This window comes from Gossypium raimondii, chromosome 5, assembly GCF_025698545.1.
Source record: "Gossypium raimondii isolate GPD5lz chromosome 5, ASM2569854v1, whole genome shotgun sequence".
Taxonomy (NCBI): Eukaryota; Viridiplantae; Streptophyta; class Magnoliopsida; order Malvales; family Malvaceae; genus Gossypium; species Gossypium raimondii.
This window is the reverse complement of record NC_068569.1, coordinates 5251273-5277851: the sequence shown is the minus strand read 5'-3', so window position 1 is coordinate 5277851 and position 26579 is coordinate 5251273. Positions and strand designations below refer to the sequence as shown.

The window sequence follows — 26579 nt, the reverse complement described above, 5'->3', positions numbered from 1 at the left end:
TGATACAAATTATATTAAACAATCTCACTGAACCATCGTTGAAGAATCAGTTCGGATGGTGATTGGAACTCTGATTGTCAATAGCGAGATGCGGTGTAGTGTTTTTATTGTTGTAGTAATCGCACTGAACTGGAATAAAAGCAAACTGTGAACGAGAACAGGAATAGGAGCCGGAATCGGAGACAAAAGGAGAACGACGACCATTGGCGGAATATAAAGAGGGGACATTATTAATATATTTTTTAGATTTTTATTTTGTATTTTAATATATATTTTAAATTATAACATCATCATGATATCATTATGTCGCATGTCACAATCCTATATTGCCGCATGTCTTAAATTTATTTGCGTTACAGAAAAATACCAATTTAGTTGATGGAAAAAAAAATTTGAATACTAATATGGGACAAGAAAAACTTTATATACCAAATTGGGAGAAGTGTAGAAGTTGAGATACCTATTTTATATTTTGTAAGCCGCTAAAAATTCATGGAATGAAGTAAGGTGAATTGACAACTGTTGTTCTTATAGAAAGAAAACAGAATAGTGGATTAAATGGGAGAGTTTCTCTGTTATCGTACATAACTAGAGTAATGTAAGGAACCTCTAAAACCCTTACAACATTTATTAGTGAATGAGTTAATATTAATTTTGTTTAAATTCTCAAATTGCGCCAGTTATTTTCTGAAATTATTAATTTTAATAGCTAATATCATAACATTTGAGAATTTCGTTGAACCCTATTGCTCTGTATTTATTTTTTAACTAAAAGTTAATTATTGTTATTGTATCATGTACACGTGGTGCATTTTGGCGCCAGGGGAAACCAATTATCTCGCCTGGTGATTAAAATTTTACATCTCCATTTTGAGATTTTATTCTTTGTAAACTTGAAATTTAGATCTTATATTTTCATTTTCGAAAATTAAATCTTTCTTCCAAAATTTTGAAAAAAACATAAAACCCCATCTTCCTCTTTCCTTACCCTCCCAAACATGGCGAAATTCATCGTTTCACCCAATTTGCTGAGACTGAAACCCAGGCTAACGCCAATAGTCTCGCTTCCTTCCTCTCATTTCCTTCACTACCACTTCCCAAAACCAACCTCGTCTTCTTCCACTGCTTCACTTCCTCAAACTCTCCCAACATCTTATTCTCTTCCTCCTAAACCTGTTTCTCCACTTAACACTGCTGCAACTTTCAATAACGTTATACTCGACCCTCGCCATCTCTCCTGCTGTATGCCTGATAAACGCCTTAAAGTGGCCGTTCTGCTTAGCGGCGGTGTCGATAGCAGTGTCGCTCTTCGTCTCCTTCATGCCGCTGGTCACTCCTGCACTGCTTTCTACCTCAAAATTTGGTTCCAAGTAACCCCCTTTCACACTTTTCTTCATTTTTATGTTTAGGGTTTAGCGCTGTTAGTGATCATAATTTGGACTGTTGGTGGCTGACTTTGTTCTGCATTGAAAAAAACAAGTGTATAAACAAGCTGATAAATTTATTTATGTTTGTTTGTCAATATTGGGTCTAGGTGAAAAGTTGTCCTTTGGAACGGTACTTAATTGATTTTCTATTATCAAAATTACGATTGTTTTTAAAAAGAAAAAAAAAATTCTGTGAGCATTGTTATTAAAGGAGTATAAGGTTGTCGACTTCATATGTAACTATTAAAAGAAGGTTTAATAGAAAACTTAATCAGGACTTCCTAGTATATAGAGTCTACAACTTACTTTGTCATATGGGATGTGGCATTATGGAGGTAACCTGAGGATTGCCTTATGATTCAAATTTTGTTTTTGAAAGTTTGTTCTTACTGTTTGATTACATCAGATCGTTTTTTTAATTTGAGTGGTAACATGAGCTTATTTATTTGGATTATATGATGATCTTTAACTGATATAAGTAGTGGATACAATTTAATCAAAATAGTGGAAATATTGGTACACGATCTTTATGGAGTATGCATCTATACATTCATATATGCAATTTCATCACATTGCCTGATTTGTTGAATTTCGGATAGAGATCATAGCATGATATTGTCAGTTGAAAAGAGTTACCTTTTAGTTTTTGGGGAAAAAGAAAGAAAGAAAGAAGATATCCTTCATAATTGAACTGACCAGATATCACTTAATAAAAGAATGAATCCTCACAGTTGACAGGAGTGTTGGTCTCTTGAATCATCAATCAACAAAAATAAGTAGAAGTTCAACAATGGCATGATAAAATTTCTGTAGCTTACTTTTGGACTTAAACTTTAAAGCATGCTAAGTGTCAAGATATAGTAGTAGCTTGTTTTGGAAAATGCATTGGAAGCTTATGGATGCAAGTTGAGGTCCTTTTTGAAGGTTTTTTTCTCTCCACTAGAAACTAAAAGACTCGACCTGATGCTTGGTTTTGTGTAGGAAGACTTTGAGAACTACTGGACAGAATGCCCCTGGGAAGAAGATTTGAAGTATGCAAGGGCTGTTTGTGATCAGGTTATTTTCTTTTAAGAATAGTTCTTATCATTTTTCTTTTCTATTTTTGAAAAAATCTATCTTGGTTGAAGGTGGAACGGCTAAGTTGGATAAAATGTAACTATTCAAAAATCTTTGGACATGTAGATTTTCTAGTTGAGTTTTATTTATATTCTAAATGATTTTGCAAATTTTTTTAGTATTATTCTCACCTCATTGTTCATATGTTAAATATCTTCCACTTTCATCTGCTTTACTGTCATTTAAATCTCTTGCATGACCGGTGCCTGTCTACACTAATTTTGTGGAAAAGCTTTTTGCTAACATGGTATTGGAGCATGAATACTTAAACTGAATGTTAGTATCATGTTGGTTTTCAGGTTGATGTTCCTTTACAAGTTGTGCATTTGACTGATGAATATTGGAAGAATGTGGTACGTATTTAACCTTTTGAGTTGGATTTTCAACTTGTCTTTACTAAAATATAATAAAATGGACTACAAGTCTACTTATCAATAACACCCTAAATTTAAATTTTCAAAAATTTCAAAAGAAAAAAAAACCCCCAAGAAAAACCACTAAAATATCAGAACATATAAAAATATATTATCAAAATACAATATACTCATAAATTTATACTTAATTTAGTAATTATTGATTGCCCCAATTTATCATAAAAGTTACCTCTCTTTCAGGTTTCCTACATTATTGAGGAGTATCGATGTGGCCGTACTCCAAATCCAGATGTTCTTTGCAATACAAGAATAAAATTCGGTATGGACTCCATCTGAAATTTTGATTTATTAATGTAGAAGGTGTTTGGATGTGTTTTGTTCTCCTTTTTGGGTTCGGTAAATTGGTAGTAGTGACAGTTATATCTATGCTATGTTCATTTTGCATTTATGTTAATAGTGGCTTTCAGGTGCATTCATGGACGCTATCTACAATATGGATTATGACTATATTGCTTCTGGGCACTATGCCAATGTTGTTCACCCATCTGCTGATCAAAGCAATAAGGCTTCTATCTTAGAACTATCACAGGACATGGTACTTATGCAATTGTTCTTTTCAATTCTGATGGCTGTCTTGATAGTGGCTTGTTACACTAATATAAACTGGATGCTCAACAAGTGGTTTGTATAAATGTTTCGTCTTTGCTTATTGGGGATGTATCTGGCAACCATATGATAGATAATAAGTTGAATTTGCTTTGATATAGAAAACCTGAGTTTGATACCATGCTTAAACATTTTCTGGACAAATTACATTGTAAACATGTTTTCTACCATTTGTTTTAATGTTCTATATCGTGCTTTGGATATAATCAGAACTTTGCACTTCCTAATGGAAACTATTAGTCAATTCTTCAAATTCATGATAGGAAAATATTTTACATTTTTAATTTTCATGTGAGAAGTGATTTACTGGAATATTAGTTCCTTTGGTACGTATGAATCATATATATATTGTTGTACCAGTAAAAGATGCAAAGCAAATTCATGTTTTTTTAATTTCTGTTGATACAAGTTTGGTATAATGATTTGTTCCGTTACTACAAAAGGCTTTTTCTGAGATCTATAATGTTAACTTTGCAGGTCAAGGATCAAACATACTTCCTTTCGCATCTCTCACAGTTCCAGCTCAAACAACTTATTTTCCCACTTGGATGTCTCTCAAAGGTGAGTTGCACTAGATTGATCGCAATTTGGTCAACTGGGATGCTATTTTCACTTTCCCCTCTGTTTCTCACTTAAGGTGGCACCTGCTGTGTTCTTGTTGTTTCCTTTTTGCTTCCTAACTTTCCTGGTCTTACTTATGCTTAAGCAAGGTTCTTGTGTTGCATTTTAGTTCTGATTTTCTTCTGTTTACGGCCATATTATCTACAGGATGAAGTTCGCCAACTAGCTGCTAAATTTGACTTGCCTAACAAAGGTAGGAAGGATTCACAAGGAATTTGCTTTCTTGGGAAGGTATATAATGTTAGCACCTGTTTCAAACCACATTTGCATGCATTTTAAAATCTTTCATTGAAATATATAATTGAGTTATTTACACCCTTTTGATAATAATTTGGTACTTTGTAGGAAAGCTAACACATGTTTCCCCCTAAGTTCTGCTTAGAGGTGTTCATGGGTCAGGTCGGGCCAGGCCTATGCATGATATCAGTACCATACACAGTTGTCCAAACTTGGCCCAACTTGAAATATGGGTCTCAAACGTTGCCCCAGCCTGCCCATATTTGTAAATGGCTAACTCAAGCCTGTTTAGGCCCTTCCATATTATTATTATTTTTAAATATAATTATGTTATTTAATGTTTAGTAATTATATATATTTACTACCCTTATATATTTCTTTCTTTTATAAATTTTTTAAACATAAACAACTTAAACATACTATTTAATATTTATGTTATAGTATATTTAATTTGATTTGATGTAAATTGCATGATATATAAAAGAAATATCAAAATGGGCCAGGCTGGGTTGGGCTTTGAATATTGAAGCTTGAGCTTGAGCTGTATTTTAAACTGGCCTACTTTTTTTTGTTTGACCCCATTTTTTCGGGCTTAATATTTTTGCCCAAATTCTCCCAAATTTCGGGCAGCTCTTCAGGCTTGGGCTGATAGTCCAGCCCTTCAACAGATTCATGAAGAAGCAAATACTTTACATGAGATAATTGAGGAAAATTTAGAAAATATTCTAGTGGTCTTTTATGCACATAACTGGAATTGGCCAAACAGTTCTTAGTAATATATGAAATATTTTACTGATTAGATATGGTGGTTTGTTATAGATAAGGTTCAGTGATTTTGTTGCAAGGCATATTGGGGAGATGGAAGGAATCATATTAGAAGCCGAGACAGGAGATTTCCTTGGGAAACATAGAGGGTTTTGGTTCTACACAATTGGTCAACGCCAAGGCCTACGTCTCCCTGGGGGACCTTGGTATGCTATATAACTATTGACCTTTCCTATCAGTAAGTCATTGTCATATTATCCTGGGTCGTGAAAATTATTGTTTCAAATTTGTGGAAGAATAGCTTTAGCATCCCATGCTTAATATTGCTTTCTCCTTTGTTATACTTTGGAGTTTCAAGGAAGGATTCTTTTAAATCAAGCTTGTATGATAATTTGTATATAACATTAATTGCATACATCTTAAAGATGCATATGTTGATGGTTGGTTCAATTTGCTAGCATCAATACTCAATAAATTCCTCTGCCGAATTGTTTGGGCATCCCAACACAAGTTGGCTGAAACAGAGACGCTTCTATTAAGTAAATATGCAACCTTAGCTTTATCAACTTGAGATCCCATTATATGATAAGATCATGAAACAGGGTTAGGTCTGCTCGAATATGGATTTAAAGTAGGAAGCTGAAAATAAGATGGTATTATGTAATGGGGCTCACGTTGAGCATAGGATTCTAGAAAAACCTTCACTTATCACTATTCTTTGACTATTTGTTGATAGACATTGTTGTAATTTTCTTTCCAATATTTTTAAGATCTTAGGCACTTGAAAATTCCATTTCTTCCTAATTTTTGATCTTGTTTCCAACGGTATCTATTATGTTTCCCTCAGGTATGTTGTTCAGAAGGATGTAAAAAATAATGTTGTATTTGTGTCAAGAAATTATTTCTCGTTGGACAAAAGAAGGCGTGTGTTTCGTGTTGGCTCTTTGAAGTGGTTTAGTGGTTCACCTCCTAACCATATTGATCAGCTCCAATGCAAGGTAAAACAATCTTTTATTCATTGACAGTCTTGAAATAACATAATTGTGGAAATATTTTTACTGTTAGTATAATGGTTCAATTTTAGCTTAACTAGTCTGAACTCTTCAGGTCAGACATGGTCCTGGCTTTTATAACTGCAATTTTAAAATGGAGCATGGTGAAGATGGCAATGACGATATTGCGGTTGTCCAGTTATCTGAGGATGATCAAGGTCTTGCCGCTGGGCAGTTTGCAGCCTTCTATGAGGGACAAACCTGCATAGGTTCTGGTGTGATATTGGAGTCCTGGGATGATCGGGGATTTCCCGTTTGTGCAAAGGCTCTTGAGATTGCAAGAATGGAAGATAAATCAGAACTTGGGAAGCCAGTTAAGATCATGACAAAACCAGGAACTCTTGCATAAATATCTGTTGTCAATGACTACACTGAACTCTCCCCAAGCTCGATTGGTTCCTGAATTTCTGTCTCAGATAAAAGGGAACATGCAACTGCAGAGCATGCAATGAGCAGAGTTTTAGTTGATAATTTGGTTGCATCTACTTGAGGTTACATATGTGGCCTCCTGATGCTGGGAAAAATTAATGGACTGTGGTGGAGGTGGGGGTTTATGTTTCGTCCATATTTTCTTCATGGAGAGCTATTTTTATGGATTAGCTCCGTCAATTAAACTTATTTCACCCATATTGTTGTATATCACTGCTATTAAGTAATTTATGGAGCAAGCCTTGTTGCCAAAATTTGGAAACGAAGTGTAGATAATGATGGGTTCAAATTTGAAAAAATAAAAATTTACTACCAAAAGAGGCGATTAACCTAGAAAAATAAGGTAACAAAGCTCACAGCTTGAGTTTTTATTGGAGGCGGACAAGGACAGGTCCTGTGGGCTTCTTTGGCATTAGTGACAGAGCAATTCACAGGATTAATTGTGAGGCAATAAAGAAGGATTTCACTGGAAGCTGGGTCCAGTTGTTTACGAATTTATGAAACAAAGGCACAGAGGAGTAATGATGGAGCAGAAAGTTGGCAACCTAATTTCTAGATTAGGATACATTAATTTTGATTTTTGGTACTATGGTACACATGAGATATTGATTATGGTTTAAATATATAATTGAAGAAAAATAAGGACATCAAATTATTTTTATATTAGATAAATATAATGATTTTTGTATATAATACAAATATAAAATAATGTTATATCAATAATTATGTTAATATTTTGTGAGAATTGAATGAAATCAAAATTATATATAATTGCACAATAAATTCATGTGTTTTTAATTTTATAAATTCAAGCTTTGTTTCAGTATTTAAAAAAAAAAAAAGTTAAGATGAAAAGGGAGAGGCAAGGACACATCCACTTTGAAGAGAGGAGAGGTGCTTCTTTTAGTCATTTCAAATCAAATGTAAGAAATGTGGCAAAAAAACAAAAAATTCAAATGTGAAAAATAATTTTCCAACTTCTTGGTTTGGATAATGAAATTGATGAGCCGCCTCTTTCACATTACTACAAACCACCACCTTGTGAACTCTACTATTATCATTATTATTTTCTCATTTATTGCTGCCTTTGTAATATTCTGAAAGTTGTTACGAAAGAAAGTGAGATATTATCTTTGATACAGTAAAACAAAGAAATAAATTGATAAAAAGGGAAATTTTGAGTTGTGTCAACGAAATTTGGTTAAGAAGTATATTGTGATGTATTAATTCAAGAAAGGACTAAATTGTAAAAGTGAAAAAAGTTTTATGGTCCAAAAGTAAATACTCAAAATTTGAGGGGTTAAAGTGTAAATATGAAAATTTTGAAGGACCAATAGTGAAAATATTTTAAGGGTGAAAGGATCTAGAAACTAAGGACAATGGATGAATTAGGACCAAAATGAATAAGTGGAAAAAGGATGAGGTGTTAAATAATAATTTTACTAAAATGAGCGATGATTCAATGGAGGAATTTTGAAAGATCATGAGGGACAAAATGGTCATCTAGCAAGAAAGATATTTTGAAGAGTAGTGACGATGTTGGTGATATTTTAGATTAATTAAATAAATATTAGTTTATTAATATTTTGATTTGACATTTAATTATATTTTCTTATTATTTTACTTAGTATATAAGGAAAGAAAGATGAAGAATTCTCTTCATCTTTCCATGTTCTCAACGTGAGAAGAAGAAGAAAGAAAAAAAAATCTTTACAATTTGGTCTTTTCACAAAAAATCCACCATTTTCACTTAGAAATTAAAAGAATTTCCATAGCCACCAAAAGGGAAAAATAATAAGGAGACTATGGGGAGCTAGAGTATTAAGTTAGATTCAAGAAAATAGGAGTTGGAGGAGAGAGAGAGTGAGTGAAGTTAAAGTTTGGTTTCAAGAGAATAAGGTATGGATGTTAAGGTTTTATGTTATTTTTAAGTTTAGTAGTGATAGAAAAGTATAAAAATGGTGTTAAAGTAAATATTTCTCATGAGGAAGTGTTGTGTTTTTGACATGTTGATGAAGAGAGAAGTTGAGTAAGTGAATCAAGTGGTAGGAGAAGAGAAAACAAGAGATTTTGATAGAAAAGAGGTAATTGTTATTTAAAGGTTAAAATGTGATCTTTGTAAACTAAGTGGTAATTAAGTAAATAAAATAAAATAGTGTGAAATAATTTACCATGTGAAGTAGGAAATTATCATAAAAGTATAATAGTTGGGTTACGTGTTAGTGAAAAATATACAAAGTATTAGATAATTGAAATTGTAATATCCCGAAAATTTCTACAATAAGAAATTAAGATAGTATCCTTGATATAGTAAAATAAAGAAATAAAGTAACAAAAGGAAATTTTGATTTATGTCAACATTGGGAAGCATATTATGACATATTAATGCAAGAAAGGACTAATTCGTAAAAGTGAGAACAATTTTGTTGCTCAGAGTAAATACTTAAAATTTGAGGAGTTAAAGTGTAAATATGAAAAATTTGAAGGATCAATAGTGCAAATATTTTAAGGGTGGAATGATTTAGAAACTAAGGAAAATGGATGAATTAGGACCAAATTGAATAAGTGAAGAATTATGAAGGACTAAATCATAATTTTACCAAATTGAGTGATAACTCAAGGATGAAATTTTAAAATATCATAAAAGGAAAAAATGGTAAATTAGAAGGAGAGAGAAATCTAGAAGGCAATGATGATGTTGGTGATATTTTAGATTAATTAATTAAATAAATATTAGTTTATTAATATTTTAATTTGATTTTTAAATAATATTTTATTATTTTATTATTAATTTATTTAGTATATATATATAAGAAAAGGAAGATGAAGAATTATCTTCTTCCCATGCATTCAACGTATGAAGAGAAAAGAAAGAAAGAAACATTCTTTTCTTTACAATTTGGTCCTCCCACCAAAAATTTACCATATTCACTTAGAAATCAAAGAAATTTCCATAGCCACCAAGAGAGAAAATTGATAAGGAGACTATGGGGAGCTAGAATATCAAGTTAGATTCAAGAAATAGAAGCTGGAGGAGAGAGAAAGTCCAATTAAAGATTGAAATCAATAGCACAAGGTAAGAACATCAAGATTTCAATATACTTTTGAGTTTGATATTATTGAAAAAGTAGGAAATTAATGTTAATGTAGAGTTTCATTATATAAGGTTCTATATTCTTGTTATGTTAGTAAAGGGAAATAAGAGGAAGTGATGGAAAATATTGAAGAGAAACGAAAGGAAGGTGTTATAAATTTAGTTATCAACATTTTACACTAAAACAGTTTTGAGATAGCAGCAGTAGTCTGACTTTGAAAATTCACCAAAAAATGTAGAAATTTAATTATAGGATGAAAAAAATATTTAATTAAATCTTATTGAGTCTAGTTTCTCATAGAATAAACGGTGTAAGTAATGGAATTGTAAATCATGAGATATAATGAATTTTGTGAGACAGGGTTAGAATGAACTTGGGTTCCCCTATTCTGACTTTGGAAAATCATAAAAAATTGGATAAAAATAATTAGGGGTTGAAATTTAGATGCTTAAAATATTTAATGAGTCTATTTTTAATATAAACAAACAGAAACACCATCCGAATCCCGTATGATGAGATAATTAATTTTTAGTGAAGAAAGGTCAAAACTATCAAACAGCAGAATAGGGATGACTTTAAAGAATAAAATGTACTTATTGGATAAACCAAAAATTTTAAAATTTTATGGTAAGAATATATGTGAGTCTAGTTTTATATAAAATTTTCGGATCTAAATTGGAGTTCTGTAGCTTAAGATATAATTAATTTAGTGACTATGACTCAAGTGAACGACTTGTTATGAGTAAACAAGTAAATAGTGGTATTATGTATATATCAAGGATGTGGAATGGAGTGGAGGAGGAGGAGAAAATATGTGAATGTTCAGCTAATATGAGTTTATTTTAAAATAGCTAATCTACATGTTATAGGTTTAGGGACTAAATTGAATAAAAGTAAATTTTTAGGGTAATTTTGTAAAAATGTCAAAAATGACCAAATTGCATGAAATGAATTGTTTTATTATTTAAGTTAATAAATTGAATGAAATATTAAACTAGATCAAGATCGGGTAGAAAATCGAGGGAAATAGAAAACTACCAAAATGCCCCTGTATCTTGGTATTTCTGCAAATCAACCTGGTAAGTTCGTATGAACTATATTCTATACAATTTTGATTAAAGTGAATGTTAGTTGGTGATGAATAATATATATGTATATGTGTTTGTATCACTATTATTCAAACTTTATTATTATTATGTGTTTAATTTACTAATTGTGTGTGGTAAGTATTTTAAGGTAAGTGTTTAGTAAAATGATAAATTTATGATTTGGTATTGAAATTGAGACTGATACTGAACTGAATTATGGAATACTGAATATTGTTTTGAGTACTGAGTTTAATTGTGAAGTTACTGAATATTGTTATGTGTATTGCATTGAACTGTGAATTTACTGAAGTAATAAATTACTGCAATACTATGAAACTGATTGAAATAAGGAATTATAATTGATACTGAACTAAGATGGAAATTGTACTGAAAAATGAATTAAATACCCTATTAACTAGTCGGACTAGTCGGATATAATTGGCATGCCATAGGATATGGAAGAGTACAGGTTTTTGTCGGCTTACTGATTAGGCACTTATGTGCCGACTACTATTATTGTTACCGATTTGACACTTTGTGTGTCGAATACTATTACTGTTACTGTTACTGTTATAGATTCAACACTTTGTGTGTTGAATACTGTTTTAGTTACTGTTACTGCTACCGTTACTGATTACTGATTAGGCATTATGTGTCGACTACTGTTACTGTTACCAATTCGACACTTTGTGTGTCGAATCTTATTATTATTCATTATGATTCAACACTTTGTGTGTTGAATATATTATATTATTGCTACTGTTATCGACATCGATCGTGCACTTATGTGTCGACTCATTCTATGTTACTAATTTGACACTTTATGTTTGAATCATTATCATTCTTGTTATAGATTCAACACTTTGTGTGTTGAATATCATATTATTATTATTATTCTTATCGCCATCACATTAATAATTCGATCGGTACTATGTACCGCATCTTGGTGTGTTTGGTTGGAATTCACGTATCCGCCAAAGCCCGAGTCTGTTAATAGGGTAATTAAATGAAAAGTTAAATCGAACGAAATGAAACAGTTGAGCTATTGAAAAAACGTGATTGTGGAATATAATTTGAAAATGTAAACTGAATATGAAAATGTGAAATGAAAACATGAACTAAATATTCATGAGATAAATAATGGCTCAATGTGATAGTATATGATATTAACTATTAAAAGCCAAATTGAATAGTTATTGGAAATATATTATCGAATTTAATACGCAGTTTAGATTGAACACGAGATTGAGTACAATCGTTCTGTGGCAAATGATGAATTGACGGATAAGACCATAACTGGGTTATGGCACTACAAATGTAAGATCATTGCAGGGCCATGGCAATGCATGTGTAAGACCATAGTTGTACTATGGCACAAAAAGAACGATGTACTCATATTTGTAAGCCGTTTTTCGATTTAGTAAGAAATGGTAAGAGACTTCTGTGTTTGAATTGAAAGATTTATATATTATTATTGATATCGATCTGAAGGAAGTATGTTATTGATTATATTGTATTTGACAAAAGAAATTATGAAATATTAGAGTTATTTAAAATCCTACTAAGCTTGGGATAATATGTTTAAGTGATACTGTGGAATTAATCACCTTGTGAGTTGATGAATATAGTTTCATGAGTATTGTGATATCAATATTGGATTACCCTTGATATGTATAGATTTTATATATTTTAAATGAACTAGTATGATTAAAGACTACACGAGCTTACTAAGTATTCATTGCTTGCGTATTTGTTTTTATTTACCCTACAGATTATCGGAAGCTCGATTGGGTTGGAAGCTTGTCGGAGATATATCACACTATCCATTGGTTATATCGGTATGTTCGAATGATTGGATTTTGGATATAGTGGCATGTATAAGTATTTTGTTTAATAATGGCCTATTTCCATTCACACGAGCAGAGAGACGGGCATGTGTCCCCTACTTCTAAGAAAAATTTTGAAAAGTTGAAAAATGACCGTATTTAAATTGTAAACTCCAGTAATGCTCCGTAACCCTGTTTCGGTGACGGATTCGGGTTATGGGTGTTACAGAAATCATGGGAAAATGTGAAATTTTATGGAAACAAGGACTAAATTGAAAGACTTGAGAAATACATGTGGTAGAAATAATACAAGTGAAATACATAGAAATTTGATGTGGAAAATGAGATAGTGGAATTAATTATGTGAATTAAGTGAGTTGTGAAAGAAAATTTGTTTAATAATGAATAGACTTTTTAAAAAAGTTACTAAATTGGAAAGTTATAAAAGTTTACAAGGAAATATTGATAATAAATCATATAATGGAAATTAAAATAATATGTAAATTTTGTAACCCAAACTACAATTATTTCCTAAGTTCGAAATTAAGGGTTAAATCATAAATTTGGAAAAATTTATATTAGAAATAGAAAAGTTAAGTGTATAACACTTAAAATGTGAAAAATTGATGTTGTAGTAAATTTTGGAATATTAATAAGTATTGAATTAAATTATAAGTGATATTAAAAGTAAAATATATAGCTACGAAATATTGTGCTAATGACTAAATTCCAAGATATGGATAAGGATTATTAGTGAGTTATGGATGAAGATTGAATTTAGAAATATATTACATGTATTAAAGATAGTGAAGATATAAGTATATGGATTATTGTTACAAGGATTAAATTGTAAAGTATGTAAAAGCATTATGCGAAAGTGTAAAAGTGATATGTGTGCATGATATATTTTGCAACTGGATGGAGTAGATTGGTATTGTTTCTTTAGAATGGTAGCTTGGTGTATTTGGAAGAACCGGAACTTATTTTTTTCCAAGGAATTACATGGAATATTAAAGATTCGATTAAAGTTTCTTACAATTAGGCTAAACTGTAACAACCTGTTTTCAGTTAAATCGAAACTGTGGTTTCGGGACCATAAATCCGAAGTCAGAAAAAAATATTTTATTATTATATGGTCTGCAGTATGATAGAAATACCATATAAAAATTTCGTTAAGAAATTTTACTGTTTACATACCTAATTTGATGAAAATGTTTAAATTGCATTAAGTGCAAAGGTTGAGTTCTAATAGCTAAAAGTATTAAATAGTTATAGAATTTTAAATTGAAGGTCTTTATATAGTAATTACCCCATTAAAATGCTTAGTGGATAAGTATGAATAGTCATCATTGGAAATTCAATGAAATATTAAGGGTAATTTTAAAAATTAGTGATTAAAGTGATATAAAATAAAATAAAATAAAATAAACTATTATCATCTTCCATCAAAAATAAAAGAAAAAACTAGCCATGGAAGCTTGAAATATTAGCAAGCTTATTTTGCTCACTTAGGTATGAATCTTTGTCCCGTTTTTGATGATTTCTATGTTTTCGAGGTTGTAGTAGCTTAATCTAGCTAGCTCAGGGATTAATTTGTAAATCGTTAAAGTATTAGGGTTTTTCCATGGATGAGTATACTTGAATTTCAAATTTTTATTATAGAAAATGAAAGGTTGTTGTTAGATAAACAACTTTTGTAAAGAGAATTTTGATGAAATTATCAATTAGGGATTAAAGTGAAAAGATGATAAATTTATGGTAGAATTGTGAAATTATGAATTATGTGGCTACTATTAATATGTATAAAAATTAACTAGGCTTTGAGTAAGGATTAAATTGCATGAATTTCATTTTCTAAGCCTAGGGACTAAATTGTAATAAATTAAAAGTATAGGGGAAAATAATAATTTTGCAAAAAAGTGTGTTGGACTAAATTGAATATGAATTATATTGAATTGAGTTAAATTCATTCATATAGATCCGGTTAGACCTAGTACGAAGTTAGATCGAGGCAAATGAAAAATATCGAATTAGTTACCTTCGTATCTACGTAAATTCGTCGAGGTAAGTTCGTGTAACTAAATTGTATATTTATACGTGTTAAATTGAAATTTTGTTTGTGAATTGTATAATTGCCATGAATAAATGCCGGTTGTATATTCGATAATTTTGGAGCCCCGTTTGAACCTTAGGAATCCGTAGGATGCAAATGACATGTCATTAGGGTCACTGATTTCAGCTCTTATGAGCTTCCCAATACTTAGCTCGCATGAGGTTCCCATTATTTAGCTCGCATGAGCTTCCCGTTATTCAACTCGGAAGAGCTTATTGTTTACAGCTCGTATGAGCATACATGTATATGAATTGATGGATTACAGTTCAATACACCTCATGTGTACTACTGTGTATCCAACGATATTCTAAATGGTTCAACGGGCACAATTCTGTTACGAGATTATATGAGTTTGATATGAACTATTATTGGTATTTATATGAAAAACATGAGATGTGGTTATTTGATGAATTCAACCATGTGTGTTGGATTTTATATGTGATTTTCATGGCTAATATGTTGATAATCATGTGTTTAGGCTTTTGGCCAAATTGGTTGAGATAAACTATGTTTAGGATATATGGTAAGTTAAATTTCATGTTATACAAACTTACTAAGCTTAAATGCTTACTCTGTGTTATTTTCCATATTTTATAGTAATTCGGAAGCTCGTTCTGGTTGGAAGCTAGTTGGAGCTATTTCACACTATCCAATATGGCCTTACCATATTTTATATGTGTTTGATATGGTAGAATGAAAGAAAATAAAATGTGGTTTGGATATGCATATATGTATTTGGTTTTCTAGGTAAATTTGGATATTTGGTTGACATGTTTTTAAGTTGTCAATTGAAGTGCCTAAGGGCATATTGGTTGTATGTTGTGATAATACATGCTTAAGACTTGATTTTAGCTTGATTTGAATGCCTTGTTATGGCTTGTTGATGTGCAAAAATATTGAGTTAGGTTGATGTCAACTTGGCTGAGAAATGTGGCTTGGGAAATGACCTATTTTTGTCCACATGGGCAGAGACATGGGTGTGTGTCTCAGCCGTGTGTCACACACGGCCATGTGTCCCCTGTATCTTTTAATTTGCGCAAGTCAATATGCTCACAGGACCTAGCACACGGGCATATGGCTTGGCCGTGTGACCCAAGTCAGTATACTCACACAGGCACGGGCACGGGCTGGTACATGGCCGTGTGTCCCTAATTTGAATGTCCACACAGTCTAAGACACGGGTGTGTCTCTTGGCCGTGTAAGTCACACAGCCATATGTCCCCTACAGCTTTGAAAAATTTAATATTTTTCGAAAAATTCTTTGAGTATCTGATCTAGTCCCGACTTATTTCTAGCTCGTATTTTGGGCCCTAAGGGCTCGTATAAGGGACAATATGTATGATTTTGATTGATTATTGATATGAACACTATATGATATGAAATGTTTACATTTTCGATCTGTTTAATTTGTAAACTTTGGTAATGCTTTGTAACCCTGTTTTGGCAACGGATTCGGGTTAGGTGTTACATAAACAATATACCTCTTCACTTAAGGTAAATGTTTCCAACTGGCAAGTTCCAATACCAGTTCTACCTATGTTTGGGAATTTGATTCAACTAAATTTTGATGGGGCAGTAAAAGAGGATTCCGATTTAGGTACGATTAGGGGAATTCTTCGTGACACATACAGTAGATGGATTCTTGGGTTTAACCAGTTTGCAGGCATTTGTTCAATTTTAAATGCTGGATTGTGGGGAAATTTGGAAGGCTTGATGATTTTTATGGATAAGGGCTTTGACAAAGTGTTTATCTTATTAGACAATCAAGAGGTGGTACAAGCTATTCAGAGGAGTGCTCCAAAGGTGTCGAATTCTGCTTTGGTTAGAAGAATCAACTTACTATTAGCTAAATTGGAGTACTGGTTGATTCAACATGTCTTCAGAGACCATAACAAAGAGGCTGATAGTCTAGTTAAAATTTCTGTTGATAATAATGGTGGTACTAAATTTTTTAAAATGCCTCCAAAAAGGCTTGGATGTTTTTCTAAGTAGTTTTCTTATATTGATTTTTCATTAAAAAAAAACAGCTCAGAAATTTTATTTAAGTCCAAAAATAATTCCAGCTTGTATTATGCTACATTTAAGGTTGAAACTTGTGAGTTTGTTAATTATATTTGTAAAATTTTTAAATTTTATTATCTCTCTACAAAATAATCCTATATTTTTGTGGGTTCGATTATGAATTTTACATTTACATTATTGTAAAATTATTATATTGTAAATCCATAAAAAAAAAACTAAAAAAAGAAGAAGAAGAAGAAAAAGAAAACAGTGACATAAATGGGTAGGAACTAGTGACATAATAATGATTTGTTTAAGTAGTTTGAGGGTTTCTTTAATGTATTAAACTTTTGTGTTTTTTTTGTTAATATCTCAAATTATCTTATATTTACCTAAATAATTTGCTTTCAACTCTAACTTTATTTTCTTAGGATATAAAAATTATTTACATATTTCAAAATCATTTACTTAAATTTTTTAACTAAAGTATAACTGACTAACAATTTCTGGCAAGTTAATTTGGAGTCCATATCTGCCCAGCTAGGAGAAAAGTTAAAAAAATAATATTTATATTAATTGTAAGTGATATAACTATATAGGTTGAATCACACTTCACATGGGTTGATTTAAGATGTGTGCTTGTTTTTCTTTTAAAATTATTAAATATTTTTAAATAAGTTGGTCAATGAATTCGATTTAAAGTCTGCATCTAATTAGCTCGAAACAAAAATAAGTTTTGTATTTTTATTTTTATTTTAAATGCTTCGTCTTAAATAAATGTTATAAATTTTATTAAAAAATAAGCGATAATAATTATTTTTCGAGACAATGTCCACAATTAGACATAACTCATCTCACCAACTCTTAAATAAAAAGATAAACACGATTTAACATGCTCAAACCTATGTCCAATAATATTAATATCAATTGAACTAAAACTCAGTTAACAATTTATAATATTACTTTTGTTATTAGAGCATTTTTTTAATAAACAAAGTTCTATAAATATTTAATTACACGGGCAAATGACCAAAAAAAGTTCTTTTTTTTAAAAAATTACCGAAATGGGCCAATTATTTAATTATTTACCGGAATGGTCCATTTTCCGCGAAATCGCGTCCACGCCAGCGCGATGTCAGGGTACGCGCCAGGAAATCTCGTCTACGTCAGCGCGATTTGTTTACATGGACACAAATCGCGCCCTCTAGGACGCGATTTGTTGACGTGGACAGTTTCTCATTTTTAGCTTGGAAAACTTTGAAAGGCCATAACTTTTGGCTCGGTTGTCCGATTGAGACGATTTTAAGATACTTATAGTTAAGTGATAATTAAGATACTTAGAATTCTAATTAAGTAATAACTCTATTTTAATTTAATAAACTATTCTCATTTAATAACTATATTTTAAATTAATAGAAATACCAGGCATGCCTTATTGAAAAACCAGAAGTAATAATAAAACTGATCACTTATAAATGTGTAACCCAAATAGAAAAAATAAAGTATAATTATAAATTTTTAATTCACATTTTATGTATTATTTTCGTAATTTGATGAGAATAGTTAAAATTTTAAATAAACTATTCTCATCAAATTACTAAAATAATACATAAAATGCTAATTAGTTTATACTTTTTAAATAGCTTTACTTTAGGTAAAATATATTTACTTTAATAATAAAATAAATGGCTTTTATGAGTAAAAATCATAGATTAAGAGCTTATTTAACTACAAAAATAGGTTAAGGGCTTGTTTATTAAATAAAAAGTGAGTTGAAGGGAATAAAAAGTAAATAATAAATAAGGAGGGCTTAGAAGGCAATTAGCCACATTTCAATTTTAGTGCGCACAATAGCAGCAATTAACTTTCAAAATTCAAAATGGTAAATTTGCATGTCAGGTCCTTGAAACTACAAGTGATCACATTTTAGTCCTTTGCCACCTTTGGTGCCGCCAATAGCATTGGCCTGATCAGGCTGTGTCAGTTTTTTTTTTGTTTTTTTTCTGTTTTTTTGGTATATTTTAGTAAATAAAAAAATTTATAATATTTTAATAAATAAAAAAGGGATTATATTTTGGTAAATTTTTATTTTTTTATAATATTTTTGTAAAAAACCCTTGCTTTACTTTGGGTGGCAAAATAGTGTCTAATAAAAATACAAAATACCACTTTAACACTATGACATCATTATTAAATGAAATGATTTTTAAGAAGTAAAACCAAATTGAAATTTCAAAATATAAAATAATTCAAAAATATTTTTTAGGAAAATTAAAATAAATTAAAATTATAAAACCTTTTAGAAAGGTCAAAATAATACTTATAATTTGTTTTTGGGATTATATAATTTTATATATTATAAATATTTTTCAAATTTTAATTCTATATACTTTTATTTTATTTTATTAGAATTTTAATATTATGATATTTATTTTAGTTTTATGTAATTTTAATAAATTTTAAATTATAAAAGTAATATATAAAATTATAAAATTTTAGAAAGTTCAAAAATGATTGTTTTTAGAAAAAAATATAAATGGTAAAGAATGCAGATTATTTTTGAATTTTATACTTTTTATATTTTAAATATAACATGAAAATTTATAAAATTTTCCAAAAAATAAAATTAACGTTTATATTATATTATATATATTTCAATTTTACATATTTTAGAAATTATAAAGAAATTTTAGAAATTCAAAATAATATCTTATCTTTTTGGAATTAAAAAAACAGCTTTTATATAGCTTTTACAATTTTAATTTTAATTTTATGATTTTTTGAAAATTTCAAGTATCCTACTTAATATTTACGTAATATTATTGAGGTGACTTATTTGTCACACGTTGTACTATTGTTGGACCGTACAACGTAGTCCAATGAACCGATTTCGTTTCGATTGAGGACCCACCCTAACTTTTATGTAAAGACAAAAAAAAAATCAGCATTTACTCCTACAGTTGAAACATTGGATCAGCAGATGAGGACACCAAAGGCTCAATGTCCTCTAATCGTCTGCTATTCTTGCTCTGCTGCAAAACATTGTAGCTGTACTTTTTTAATATATATTTACTGACATTTGAGTGGTTGTCATGCATGTTGTAAATAAAAATTAAAATATTTTATTTGTATAAACATGAATCCAATAATGAGAGTCTTTTTCAATATATATTATCTTCTCCTGTCAGAATAGTCCTTCCATAACTTTTATAGGTCGCTCCACTGTTATGATTTTATTTATTTTGCGTTGCTTCTGTTTATAATGTTAATTCAGTATTTCATTTATAACAACCTAATTGCAGTTTGCTCCCCAATTCTTCAAACATGATTCCAGATCTCCAATATCTTAATGATCTTCACAACAACGTTCTAAAATTATAGGAATACATATTTTCTTTTAATATAGCATAAGTTTCTGTACTCTTCATAAATTTTGAATGTCGAGTAGAGGTGCCCTAGTGGTGAGGTGATGGAGGGTGTTACTATGGTGGTGCCGAGATGGTTGGTTATTGGAGGATTAGTTTCGGTTGAGGGAGGGAGAAAATGATGATTGATGATGGAGGGCCACCGGTGGTCAACCTTCTTTCCTTGTTCTTTTCTTTGATTTTTAATATATTTTTTAAATTATGTCATCATCATGATGCCATTAATGTCACGTGTTACAATCCTATCCTGTCACATGTCTTAAATTTAACGGTGTTATAAAAAAGTATCAATTTAGTTTACAAAAAAAATCGGATACCAATTTGGGAGAAGTGGATAAGTTCAGGTACCTATTTTATATTTTGCCCTTCTCTTTTTTTGTAAGCCGATAAAAATTCATGGAAGCAACCAGGGTGATTTGACAACTGTCCTTCCCATAGAAAGAAAACACAAAGTGGATTAAGTAGGAGAATTTCTTTGTTATCATACATAATTAGACCTATTTAACGAACCTCTAAAAGCTAAAAGAGTAGGTTGGAGAACGAGTGAAAAAGAATTGATCATAGACTAGGTTTTGTTTTATATAGAATTCTCAAGTGCATTATTATTGTTAAAAACAAAAGAAGAAAGAAAGATCAAAGGTTCTAGTCTCTGGTAATAAATTTATACAAGTTCATTATAGGACTGAAGGTCACATTTTTGTTTTTCTTTTTTCTTTCTTTCTTTTTGGTAAGTTAGAAAGAAAATAAAAGTAAAAAAATTAAATTTCAAATTAAGAAATAAACAATTAATCCAACCCATACCAGCAGCATTTAAAAGAATGAAATTGAAAGGGCTGTACCTCATTTAAAGGAGAAGGAAAATAGAAAGTGAACAGCATTAACTCCTAAGTCTTCACTCTTAAAAAACCTACAAATTGAAAAAGAAAATATTTTGATCAAAATATATTAATAATGTAGCTTGGGATTTTTATGGTTAGAGTTTCAACCAAACCGTATTTGAACTGACGTTCAGTCCAATCTGTGATTTAAAAATCTATATTAAAAAAAAAAAGAGAATAAATTAAAATTTAAACTGAAATGGTTGAAGGAGAGTTGGGAAGTAATGGATACCGAATGCAAGCCCACATCATTATGGTGAGCGGGTGAGACAATTAAGTAGGCTAAAATGACCGAGAGACGCCAGCTGGCTTTTTAAGAAAGTCCCCACTCAAATGGGCAAGGCCACAACGCCCAGAGCTGCATACAAACACATGTATATATAGTTATAGGTTGTCAGTAGAAATGAAGTATGCAGGCAGCGTAAGATAAAAAGCATGGAGAAAGATTTGGGGAAGGAGATTATGGATATGAGGGAGTGTTATAGGAAGGGAAACACCAAACATGTAACATGGAGGAGGGCTCAGCTCAAAGGCTTGCTATCTTTTCTTGAGGAAAAAGAGGTGGAAATTTTCAGGGCTTTAAACCTGGATTTAGGGAAGAATTATGTTGAAGCATTTCGTGATGAGGTATGGCGAATTTCTTTTTTCTTCTTAGATGTAGGGTAGGTAGAATGTTGAAGTATTATTTTTGCAGGTAGGACTTATAAAGAAATCACTGAATCTTGCATTGAAGGATTTGAAAACATGGATGGCAAGCAAAGAGGTAATCATCATCCTTAATTATATTAACTTTACCCATGATTTTATTATTTCTTGCATTAAGTATGGATAAAACAAAAAACTCTTTTCTTTTCCCAAGTAATTATTTGACACATTAATTCTTACATGAGTACCAAAATATAGTTTTATTGATTTTATACGTAAATAAATTTTGGGTAAACTATTAAAATAATCACTTTTGTTTACCTCATAGTGCATTTTAGTTATTTATGTTTGAAATGTTACGTTAACGTGTTGTAACATTTTAGTCATTGGTCCGTTAATGGTGTAATGGTAAGCTGATGAGCCACGTTAAAATCATCATTTCAAACAAAAATTTTAAGTTAAATTATACAAGTGGTCTCAATATTTCTTCGTTTTGAGCATTTTAATTTTTTTTCTTTATTTTCCATTCTCTTCTGCTTCTCCCTTTGTTTTTCTTCCTTCTCTGTCTCTTTTAATTTAGTTTTTCTATGTTTTCCATTTGTTAAAATTACTCCCTATACTTTTATTTTTTTGAACAATTTTATTTTTTTATTTTTTTTATTTTCTTCTTCTCCTTTAGTTTTAACAAATGAAAATCATATAAAACTACATTAAAATAGATGGAGAAGAGAGGAAAACAGAGGAAGAAGCAGAAGAGAAAGAAAAATAAAGAAAAAATTAAATTGCTCAAAACGATAAAATATGGGGACTAATTGTATAATTAAAACCTAAAATTTTTATTTGAAATGATGATTTAACGTGTCAAATCAACTTACTGTTACACACAATTAACGGTTCAGTGACTAAAATGTTACAACACATTAACGTGACTAAAATATAACATTTTAAACATAAGTGACTAAAATATAACCCGAGGTAAACAAAAGTGACTATTTTGATTGTTTACCCATAAATTTTGTAGATTTTATAAAAGTCAAAATGATTGATTTATTAAAGTAAAAAAACATTTTATAAAGTACACATAAATGAATTTTTGTACATATTTAGTTTTAAAATTACATTTTTTTGTACATATTGAGTTTTAAAATTATTAAAAGAATTAAACTTAATTTCTTTTTATCATAATTCAATTTTCAGATGACACAAATTTTTAGAGAGTTTCATAATAACTAGAATTTGGTACACTCTCTCCATGACTATTATTATTATTATTATTATTAATTATATTATGCTGTAGTTCTTTTAAGAGCAACAAGTGTTACTAGTTTTGTTTTCCTTTTCTTAGTATAATTGGCAATTTTTTGAGAAAAAAAATACAAGAATTTTTAAAATAAATATATTTAAAGAAGTAAATTTAAAAAAAAAGAACAGCAAACGAAAATTATATATTTTCACTGCTTCACTTATGGAATCAAAACCCATGGGAATGATGCCAAAATATTCTTGTTTTTGGTCTAATGAAAAGCTAACTCTTCGAGAAGTTATTATGGCTTTAAATATTTTCAAGTTAATTGCCACATTTAAAATTAACGTTATCAAAACATTTTACTTAATTATTAAAAAAAAAACATGCGGAATTAGTCAAATTGTGTCAGTGTTTGATAGTTGCATGTTGTGTAAGCTGTCCTGAGCAGTGTACTGCTCTCTGTAGGTGAAATGTACACCAAGTGCCAACACACTGAAAGTAGCTGTACGTCAACAGTAAATGAACAATAAAATAGAACCTATTATAGCAACAACTGCAAGTCTGCAAGAATGCAATTGTTGTTGTTTTTATTTAGAAAGTAGAAGTTGGATTCTGAAACATTATTTAAATGCTGCTTCCATGACTAACCAAGTTGACAAGTAGATTTTTTTTAACTTTGAATTTATACTGTTGTGGCAATCACAGGCTAAACTTCCTTCAATTGCACTGCTTTCATATGCTGAATTGGTTCCTGAGCCTCTTGGCCTTATCCTCGTTATCTCTTCTTGGAACTTTCCCATGGGTTAGTATATCTTTTCATAATTTCCTTTTTCACATGAATATTGAAAAGCTCAAACCCAAATGAGATTTCTGTGTTATTATATTATATACTCGTTATGGGACTCTGGAAGAGCCTAACAATCTCCAAATTGTAATGTAAAATAGGATTATCCTTGGAGCCTTTGATAGGAGCCATAGCTGCAGGAAATGCTGTGGTTATAAAACCATCAGAGTTGGCCGCTGCAAGTTCTTCTCTTCTTGCTAATACGCTCCCCAATTACCTTGATACTCAAGCTATCAAGGTCATTGAGGGTGGCCCTGCTGTTGGTCAACAACTGCTTCACCACAAATGGGACAAGATTTTCTTCACAGGTATATATCAATGTATATCAGTCGCTTCACTTGGATAATTATTTGTTAAGGATCCATTTCAATTTTCGTTAACAACATTAATGGTAGCAAAAGAAAAGGGGCACTACACTGCAGGTACAATAGGAACGAGTTTGATAACAAAATGTTAATAGAAAATGTAATTTAAAACTGGGAATCTTGTTTATGAACTTCCATTAAACAATGTTATTCTTCTACCTTAGTTTAGCTTATTATTTTGTTTTGGAATATTAAAAGTGTAAAACTAATGGTAGGAAGTACAAAAGTGGGACGGATAATAATGTCAGAAGCAGCAAAGAATCTAACGCCAGTTACTCTAGAGCTGGGTGGGAAATGCCCTGCTATTCTTGATTCCCTTTCCTGGTCTTGGGACAAGGAGGTTGTTACTAAAATTACTTCGGACTTTTAATTGCTTGATAGTTGCAACTTTTGACAATATATATATATATATATATATCTCCAAGTTTGCTCATTTAAGATGTGTATTGTTCCATCAAGGTGGCTATAAATCGAATCATTGGGGCAAAATATGGATCTTGTGCGGGTCAAGCATGTATATCAATTGACTATCTATTAGTGGAAAAGCCATTTTCATCTACCGTGGTATGTCCAACTTGAATCTCTCTTTTTCATCATGTATACTATGCTTTTTACCTCTTATATGGTAAATAGTAATAACATACAGATTAACCGTCTTTGCAGGTGGAACTGATGAAGGCCATGATCAAGAAAATGTATGGAGATAACCCTAGAGAATCACAGAGTATTTCGAGGATAATTAACAAACATCATTTCTTGAGACTGAAAGACCTTTTAACTGATCAAAAGGTTAAAGACTGTATTGTCTATGGCGGTTCAATGGATGAAGGCAGCTTGTAACTCACTCGCTCACTCTCTTTTCTAAAGCTTGAATTATTGATATATCTGGTTTAAGATACAAGTTCATGGTTCTTTCACTACGGGCATGAGCATGAATGATGGATAATCCCATGTTTCTTTCGCTTCTGACCGTGTTAATATGAAATCCATGCAGGTTCATTGAGCCAACAATATTAGTGGATCCCCCACTAGAATCAGCAATGATGACAGAAGAGATCTTTGGTCCATTGCTTCCAATAATCACGGTAAGAAACTTTGATGTACTCTTAAAACACGTTTGCAGGGAGCGGTCCCTTGTTCTTGTCTTGAAAAATCAGGGCTTTTTTCTGGGCAGTTGGATAAGATTGAAGACAGTATTGATTTTATCAATTCAAGGCCTAAACCATTAGCACTATATGCTTTCACCAAAAATGAGGTGTTGAAGGAGAGATTGGTATCTGAAACATCATCTGGAAGTGTGGTTTTTAATGATGCAATCATTCAGGTATTTAGTAGCCATTTACAGTAAGTTTCAAGTTATCAAACCAAGCATTAAATAATAACAATGGTGACTTGAATGAAATGTAGTTCGCAGCTGACACCCTTCCATTTGGGGGCATTGGTGAAAGTGGGATAGGAAAATACCATGGGAAATTCTCCTTTGACACATTTACACACTACAAGGCAGTGACCAGAAGAAGCTTACTCACTGATTTTTGGTATAGGTTCCCTCCATGGAACAATTACAAACTGGAACTCCTTGAGAATACTTACAATTACGATTATTTTGGATTGCTGCTTGTCATTTTGGGGTTGAAGAGGTCTAGAAAGACTTTTCACGTCAACTAGTACTTCAGATATATACATGTACCTCTTTATCCATGCATGGCTATATTATAAGCAACCTTAAAATGTTGGTAACGATTTGTAGCCATCCATCAATCCCCTGCATTTCTCTTCCATTCTCGTTGTGTAATGTGAAATGCAGTTATTTCAGCATAAAATGTGTATATCGTGGAGTGTCAGATGATCAAGATATTGTTAATGCCTGCTCCATAATTTACCAGGATTTGGAAAATAGGGAATAAAATTCCTCTGCTATGGCCCTTTATGTGCCTCATCACTGTTTTTTTGACACGTGGATTAGTGAATTAATAAATTATTGGCAAATTAAGGGGAGTTTGCCGTTTAACTTTTATCTCATTTGTATTTCCAATTTACTGTCTCTCCCCCCCCCCCCTCCCCCGAAAAAAGAAACCATAAAAATAAATCTATGTATACTCATAGCACTACTTCACTGGTACTCGTTGCTGGTTCATTGCTATCATCAAAGTGAATGCTCAACAGCTTCCATGTATTCCCGTCATTTGAGGGGCAAGGAAGATGAATATGACAATCCTTCTCTGAGTCATGCTTTAAGGCCACGAAGTAGATCATAAAGATGATTAAATGGGAGAAACATAACCAAAAAAAAAAAAGTACTGCTTTTGAGTGTTTGTTATTAGAATACTTTTTGTTAAAAATATAAATTAAAATTTTACACGTTT

General features: G+C 30.9%; 2 protein-coding genes across 3 annotated transcripts; both read left to right on the top strand.

Annotated features, from left to right (window-relative positions):
* The first annotated feature begins 909 nt into the window (after positions 1-909).
* On the top strand, positions 910-6949 carry LOC105770275 (uncharacterized). Of its 2 annotated transcripts, none has more exons than XM_052631743.1 (10): positions 910-1370; positions 2409-2483; positions 2843-2896; positions 3158-3236; positions 3385-3512; positions 4061-4144; positions 4352-4444; positions 5261-5412; positions 6054-6204; positions 6314-6949. In XM_052631743.1, the coding sequence occupies exons 1-10, from the start codon at positions 999-1001 to the stop codon at positions 6605-6607; spliced, it is 1482 nt and encodes a 493-aa protein (XP_052487703.1). In that variant the 5' UTR covers positions 910-998; the 3' UTR covers positions 6608-6949. The 2 variants fall into 2 exon arrangements, with proteins under 2 accessions (XP_052487703.1, XP_012446852.1); XM_012591398.2 differs by having other exon boundaries at positions 911-1370; positions 4352-4435.
* Positions 6950-21501: 14552 nt separating this feature from the next.
* On the top strand, positions 21502-26230 carry LOC105768765 (aldehyde dehydrogenase family 3 member F1). The gene is made up of 10 exons (XM_012588922.2): positions 21502-21740; positions 21808-21876; positions 23710-23806; positions 23950-24156; positions 24429-24553; positions 24673-24777; positions 24877-25049; positions 25208-25298; positions 25388-25537; positions 25621-26230. The coding sequence occupies exons 1-10, from the start codon at positions 21549-21551 to the stop codon at positions 25879-25881; spliced, it is 1470 nt and encodes a 489-aa protein (XP_012444376.1). The 5' UTR covers positions 21502-21548; the 3' UTR covers positions 25882-26230.
* Positions 26231-26579: the final 349 nt, after the last annotated feature.